The sequence below is a fragment of the Protobothrops mucrosquamatus genome, unplaced genomic scaffold (genome assembly GCF_001527695.2).
Source record: "Protobothrops mucrosquamatus isolate PMUCROS unplaced genomic scaffold, P.Mucros_1.0 scaffold10, whole genome shotgun sequence".
Lineage (NCBI taxonomy): Eukaryota > Metazoa > Chordata > Lepidosauria > Squamata > Viperidae > Protobothrops > Protobothrops mucrosquamatus.
In genome coordinates this window covers 2,588,339-2,596,247 of record NW_015386397.1, presented here as the reverse complement: position 1 = coordinate 2,596,247, position 7,909 = coordinate 2,588,339, and the positions used below count along the sequence as shown (strand labels likewise).

The 7,909-nt window shown below is 36.7% G+C and overlaps 1 protein-coding gene across 1 annotated transcript in view; it reads right to left on the bottom strand.

Moving 5' to 3' along the window:
• Positions 1 to 966: 966 nt before the first annotated feature.
• The window catches only part of TTLL6 (tubulin tyrosine ligase like 6), a 39,741-nt gene continuing 32,798 nt past the window's right edge, over positions 967 to 7,909 (bottom strand). The window contains exons 11-14 of the mRNA XM_029283053.1: positions 6,518 to 6,814; positions 5,446 to 5,809; positions 2,861 to 3,064; positions 967 to 1,746 (exon numbers count right to left, since the gene is read on the bottom strand). Coding sequence (XP_029138886.1) covers positions 2,862 to 3,064; positions 5,446 to 5,809; positions 6,518 to 6,814 — 864 coding nt within the window. The 3' untranslated portion in view covers positions 967 to 1,746; position 2,861. The remainder of the gene's footprint in view (positions 1,747 to 2,860; positions 3,065 to 5,445; positions 5,810 to 6,517; positions 6,815 to 7,909) is intronic.

Here is a 7,909-nt window from a genome sequence, read left to right as displayed (position 1 = left end):
GAAATTATAATTATTTGGGTTTTCTTCAATCAAAATTAGAAAATGGAATTCTGAAAGTTGAACACTAGGGGAAGCTAGAGTATAACAAGGGACACAATTAAATAAATGAAATAAAATATTATAACAGTGAGTTCTCTGGGGAAAATTTATGAAAAATGATCTTTGAAATTTTTAGAAATGATGGGTAGGTGAATTGTTAAGGAATAAAGAAGAACAAGTTACTCAGGATAAGTTTGAAATCAATCTTAATATGGATAGAAATGTGGAAAGAATGAGGAGGATACAAAAAGAAATGCAATGGACTTGCAAATGAAATAGGATGATGTTTCATTGCCTAAAGGAGATATATAACTACCAAACCAGAAAAGAGATATGGATAATTTTATAGGATACAAAAAAGATATCTATTAAAGTCTTGAAGAACTTGAGAAATGATTTTTAAAAAGGATGAACTTTCTCCCCTGGATGTACAAAGGATGGTGGTTAATTTTTTTAAAAAAAGAACAAAAAAGATGACAAGAAAACTAGCTCTGTGACTCTGTTTGAAGGGATTAAGAATTAAGATAGTTAAAAATATAGGGCAGGAATAAAGAGCTGTCTTATTTGATCAAGCTTAAGATAAATAATCAATCATAGCTGATGTCCTTTATTGGACTTTTGCTGATAAGAAACAAATGATGAGGATTTTGGATTTTGTTTTTAGTTAAAAGATAAGATTTGGAGTGAAGAGAGTATATGGTGTAATTTAAGACATAGCAATAAATTACACTATTTAAATTGTACTTGTTGAGATGAAGGGAGAGGTACTTTTTTCTTCTTTTTCACACTATTTTCTTTTTCCTTTTTTAATTCTTATATTTTTGTAGTTTGTGTAGTTTTTATTTCTTTTTTTGTAATCTTTAATAAAATTATTTTAAAATTAATTTTATTTGAAAAAAAGCACAAGGACCATAGCAAATGATGCAAAATCAATTCGTGGTTTATTTCACTGAGAAACACAAAATCTCTTTGCATACGAATCTTCGCCATTTAAAAAACTTTATTTAGAACTATTAACTATCACATAGTTCTTTCCCGATTTTTATTTAAAATGAAAAGCAGTTTTGGGAGCTGCAATAGAAAACAGAAGGTGGAATAGGAGTTACTGCTGAGACCTGTATGTTTTCCACAATAGGTAAAATAATAGAATGGGGAAATGTTTGAATGAATAGATAACTGGAGGAGAACAGTTAAGCAGCATTTTAGTTCCCCACCGAAACTTCCAAGGCTATTTTTTATTTAAAAAAAAAATCAGGAAAAAAACACACCCCACCATATGTTGGATTGAGTTCAATTCTTAGGAGTCAATCTGTAGTACACAGAACAAGGCAGAGGTACAGAAATACGTGACTGGGAGTCGTACAAAAGATCACATCTCTACATTTGAAAGTCACTTAATGCAGCATTCATTTTCTTAAAAATGTATAGGAGAGGATTTTTTCATTTAGAAAACTATTAGCAGCTGCATATTTCTTCAAGAAACAGAAAAATCAGGACATTCTGCTATTTTCAGATCCACTTACTCTAAAAAGACCCTATTATTTCATAGCTCAAATTTCATCAGCTGCATGGAAGCTCCTTTCAATGGAATTATGCTTGAAAAATGTATAGTTGAATAGTTCAAATAGTTCTGGGTTCTCTTTAATAGAAAGCTGTTTCTTTTGGGTTCTAATGCTATCCAGTGCTTGCAAAGGATTCATTATGACCCTGAAAGAAAAAGAAATAAATTATATATTTAACTATTTTAAAATATCCTATTTATTCACTAAACGTACTGTATATTCTGCCTTGAAATTTGCACCTTCAAAGCTGTCACCAGTCAAAGCGTAAAAAAACTCAAATTAGTAGTACAAGAAGGAAGGTGTGGAGAGACCTGACCTATAGAACTGCCGAGAGTCAGCATAACCTTTGTGATCACTATGGTATATTTGCATGGTACCCTTGGGAGTTTCTAAATATGCAGTGACCAAATAATCGTTTGGCTGCTTGAATTTGATTATGTTGATCCAATCTGATTATGGATCAGATATAAAGATCCATAATCATTATAATCATAATGATTGTAAAATGGATTAGTCACATGATTGACCTGATTTTAAGACTTTTTTGTGGCAGTTGTAAAGCAAACACCATGGTTGTTAAGCAATCCAATGGTTTGTTGTGGGAGCCGGTTTTTGGCAAAACTGTTATAAAAAATGGGACTGCGACATGCTGCCAATAGCTGTAAAGGTGGTCATTTTGCCAAGAGCTTGAAATATGCTCACATCACTGGGGGGGGGAGGAGAGCCTGCTACGTAATAAGTCTCCTTTCTCAAGTAGGTTGTAGGTTTGAATAATTGCTGAATGGCTCATTGTAAATTAAGGATTATCTGTATTCAAAAAATCTCAAGTTTCAGTTCCTTAGTATCCAAAAATGTTGAAATATATGGTATAGGGTTGTTGAAACTAATGGCAATGAAGTCAGAGCCAAATAAAATGTTTATTGTCCAGGACATGAACCTATGACCCTCCAGATGCTTCTGGACTAGAACTTACTGCTGCCTTAATAATTAAATGCTGGAAAGTGTAGTTTAATAATCCTGCCTCTTCCCCATGGGGATAGGAGAACAAGTAAACATTGCTAAGTAGATGAAGGAATGTAAACTCAAATCTTCTTGCCCTGTTGTATAGTTTTTAAAATTAATGCAACAGAAACAGAGCCTAAAGACTGATGTAGTGAGGTCCTCTTTTCTTAAACCTCCAGTGCCTCCCAATATGTAGAATGTTACATTTCCATCTCAGATTACCAGGCAGCCACCCTCGTTACCTGTTCTTCCTTTACCTTAAGAATAGGGACTACTTCTCACTCTTGGGTCATTAGCTCTTGTGGTCTGGCTGTTCATCTGTGAGATCACCAGCAAATCTTGCAAGTTGTGTTGCTGAACTGTTGGCTTCTGCAGGCTGAAGTGAATATTATAGTATTTTGCTGGCTTCTTGCAAGAAGCACTTCTGGTCCCTGTGATTTCTCTGGGAAGGGAAGCACTTTCTGTGTAACATTATGAAAAAAGGGGGGGAAAAAGCATATGGTGTGATAGATCATATCCAGAAGGATGCCAACCCCACTTTTCTTGGATTCAAGCAAGAGTTAAGAAGAATGAACTGGCAAGAAGGTAAGTGGGCTACTGTTGCAAGGACTGTGGAAGCATGTGAGCGCTCTGTTCTGTATGCTTCATCATTCACCGGGCTAGGGCAAGAATCGATATATCATATAGCTTTATTATTACTAGTCTATTTCCTTCCCTTTCCTCCCTATTATCAGCTGCAAGCATATATTTGGTGTGCCTCCTCAATCTTAGCAGTGTTTCAAAGAAAAAGTATATCACTGCAAACAATAAACTAAAAAAACATAAGCCTACAAGCCAAGCTCCCCCTTCTCTCTGCAAACACAACTGTGGTAAGAAAGATTTGGAGTAACTTTCCAAAAGCTGTCACCAAATGTCATGCTATGGCTTTTATCATCTATNTCCCCTAGGCCAGTCCCGCTTGCTGGAACAACCACGTCTTGAGGGCGCGGCGGAAGGAAGGGAGATCAGGAATCACCCTGATCTCTGGGGGCAGTTCGTTCCAGAGGGTGGGAGCTCCCACAGAGAAGGCCCTCCCCCTTGGGGTCGCCAGCCGGCACTGTCTGGCCGACGGTACCCTGAGGAGACCCACTCTGTGAGATTGAACATTTACCACATCTAACTTTAATGCTATTATTATTTTATTAATTTTATTAATGCTATTATTTATTATTATGTCTAGAAGGCATTAATTCAAAAGTACAAGAAGCTGTGGAAACTATGGAGATCATATAATTATGATTAGAAATTGTATAATTTATGTTCAAAGTCAAGAAGCCTCAAAATCTATGTTCTTATGAAATTCTTCTGCAAGGCCATAGGGTGAACTTTCCGGTCCTTATACTGTGGTCTCACCTCTTTCCCCCGGTATATAGCTTAGTACCACTTATCTTATCTTCTAAGTCAGACATGTCAAACACAAGGCCCGGGAGCCGGATGCGGCCCGCGAAGTGGTTTCATGTGGCCCACGAAGCCATCCTGGAAACAGTGAGGGAACGCCCCTCTCTGCCTGGCCCAGGCTGTCCGGGAGCCAATGTACAATTTTGTGGTGGCCATCTATGCTGAAACGCATTCAGTCTTAGCTCCACAAGGCCGTCTGGAAACAGCGAGGAACCAGCTCCTGCAGGTTGGGGGCTGGGCGATATTGCACAGGTAATGTTGACTCTCACGCTGCTCATGGCATCCCCTCCCCCAGAGCCCACCAAGCCAGATATGTGAAGTAAGTGAGGACCATGTGCTGGCCCCTTCCAGCCGATGGTGCATTTCTTCATTCCTCATGAAGGGTGACACCTCCCCAGCTGCATTTCTTGCCTGTTTTTCTCCCTCCCTCATCTCAAATATTTTCCCACCTCTGTACTTAGGAAGGAAGGAAAGAAGGAAAGAAGGAAAGAAGGAGAGGGAGGGTCTGAGGGAAGTCCTGCCTTAGTCCTGCCCTGCTGCCCTTTCACCATCCCCTTGCCCCCTCCTTCTGGTCTATCCTGGGGATCTCCCATCCTATTGCTAAGGAAACTTTGGATACAAAGCTGGGTGTTCTATCCCAGCCTATTGCCGTCCTTGTTAGAGGCACAAGGACCAAACCCCTGCTGATACAATAGGCTGGAAACTTTAAAACAAAACAAAATCCCTTTTATTTGGGTGACAATCCTGTCAATAAGTCCAAAACACAAACAGCAAACCTCAAGTTCAAAGGAAGGAAATAGTCCACAGGAACACGTTGCAAACAAGNATCTATCTATCTATCTATCTATCTATCTATCTATCTATCTATCTATCTATCTATCTATCTATCTAGGCAATTCACTAAATAGCGTGCTGGCAATTGGAAAAACTACTTGACTTTTTAAAATAATGTAACATTTATTTTTCTGACAAAGGACAGAAAACCTGCAAATCTAAGCCTTAATATGCTTTACATTTTATGTGAGCAATCCCTAATAAGGAAATAATTGATGGCCATAATAAGAGATCAAAACCCAGCTGTTCAACTGATAACTATTTCTAGGGCCTTGAAACCAGGGAAAATAAACTTGTTCTCTTGGAAGACTTCTGCCGACAACCCCCCCCCCCCCCCACACACACACAATATGTATTTGTTTATGCCATATCCTTTCTTGTGGACTAGAAGAGGTAATATTGTTGAAGAACTGATACAATAATTACAATTTAATCAGAAGTAATATTCTCAAAACCCAAGAAAAAGCTTCTATTTCAAGATAAGCATGCATACAAATGGTGAAATCAACCCCTCCCTTTTTTTTACAGATCCAAAGTTGATTAATACAATAGCCAAGAAAATGGCTCTCACTTGCTCGATTGGTGGAGTGTTGAGATGGGAGTTGACAGAGTTGTTTTAATTGCTTTTCAGATGCTGTAAAATTTTTGCTGAAAAATTCTGAAATAAAGAAAGATGTTTTTCCCTTGCCATTCTCAGAAAAGTTCTTTCTGATTGCCTTGACTGCTGAGTGTGATGAAGCTTTTTCTCCAACATGATACTGAAAAGACATTTCACCAAATGGGTGGAAATTTTTAACAGTTGGCGTTTCACAGACACCTCTGTCTTTTGCAGTTCTGCTCCTCACACGATGTTTGCTCATTGTTGGAAAATGTGTGTCAGGATGACATGAGTTTTGTTTACTGCATGCTTTTGTAAATCCATTTGGTGGTTGATACTGGTAAGAAAGAGAAGGATGCTCAGGGATACATTGATAACCCAGCTGTTAAGAGATCTAGAGAATGTGGTAAATAAGTATAGGCAACTTATTTTCAGATGGGGGCCACACTTTTTGGAGGTGGATTTTCCAAAATATTTGAACAGAACATCACAGTAAAGGCACAACATCACAGAATCAGTCTCAAATTTTTGGCACTTCACCTTGAGATGCATGTTGGATTTAAATAAAATAAGTTTGTAAAATGTAATGATACATTATTTCATTATTATTTTTAAAATCTAACTTTGAGGCCATCAATTTTGGTGGTACAATCATAGACAGAAAGATGCAAAATAGCATCCCATTCTTTTTTGAAAATTGTATGTGGCCGTGTTTATCTTAAATATATAATGTGACTACACTAATTTTTTATCTCAGTGATTAAATCAAGGTAACCTTACATTCTACTAAATATTAGTATTCATTCATTCCAATAGGTAGACTTAACAAAAAAGGGACAGCCTAAAACCAAAGTGCAATGTGTATAGTCCCTTTATCTTTGATTTCCAACCTTTACTGCTTTCACAATATGAAGCCAAGACAAGAAAAAGATCCTGAACAATTTTTGGTTTAAAAGTTTTCTCTATGTTTGTTGCCTGGTGTGGTGTTGTGATCTCAGAAACAGTGCAGCAATAATGTTGCCATACCTGTTGATTTGTAACTTACTTTTGTTTTAATGTTCATATTAGTTGCAGAATGGTGACTATTAATGGTATTCTTCAGTTCTGGCCTGGAATTAGATTGTTCTGGAGTGCTGGATGAATTCTGCCATGTCAAATCAGGCACAGAAGTGTAAGGCCTCACTGGATAATTTGCAGAATACTCCGGGCTGTCTGTTTCAGGGCTGTTATTTGAGGAAATACTTGAAGATTCACAAGTCACTTCTTTCTTGGGCTCTTGTTCATCCGAAAAATGTTCAAGCAGGAGAGCAGCCTCAGGTCCAGATTCTAAACAAATCTGAGTCTGTGCAAAAATGGAAAAGCAGCCCCAAACAATATTATAATAGTGATGGCCAGTAAATTCAGAGCAATAAGTGTACATATATGTGTATGAGATCAAGCCTGCTTAGGTTAGGTTGAATTTCATTGACATTGACAATATGCACAAATGTATACATTAAAACAACATCAAAAACATAAAATTATGACTTTTCAAAAATATTATAAGTGCTGAATAAATTGCAAAGATGCAATTGTTTGGTTACACTCTGTTCTCATTACTGTAAAAAAGAAGTTTGAAGATTATTTTTTTAAAAGCTTGGTATATAACTTTAATTAGATTTGGAGGCTGAAAAATATTTTGTTTTGTCACATAAATTTAAGCAATTTGTTCATTGCTTAAAAAAAATTATATCTTGAATTCCAAGTTCAAGGAAGATACACTCACCAGATCAGTATAAGAATCAAAAGTAGAGAAAGCCTTAACTTTATTTGTTGAAGCTTCACTCCAGCTAATCTGGTCAATGGTATAGATTGGTGGAGCTCAGGAACATCTGAAGGGCCACATTTGCTCATTCTTGCAGGAAAAAAACCAATAGCTCTTCATGAGATTTAACTGACTGTGAAGGGAAAGCTTCACAAGCATAACCTTCAACTGAAATCTGCTTTTCTCTCTCTCACATCTCCTTCCCAAAATCTCAAACTACTTCTTAAGCAGTATTTTTTGGAATACTACACACAGCTTTCCCTTCTTATTAAAATATGTCAGAAAATCACATTGTTTCTCTGATTATCTTAACCATTTAGACATATAATAAACTTCAGTCTTATTATGAATTGACTAAATTGCATTAAAATGAAAAAGGCCAAGTAGAGAATGGATTAAGATAGAATAAGCATATCCCAAACCCTAATATACAGATTTATTTATTTATTTATTTTATTTATTAATTGTATTTATATCCCGCCCTTCTCCTTTCGGACTCAGGGCGGCTGACAAATGATAAAAAGCTAACATATTACACCTAATTTAAAATTTGATTAAAATGAAATATTTAAGAATGTCAAATTTAAAAGTAATTAAAACCCCTATAAAATCCCCTAGGCCAGTCCCGCTTGC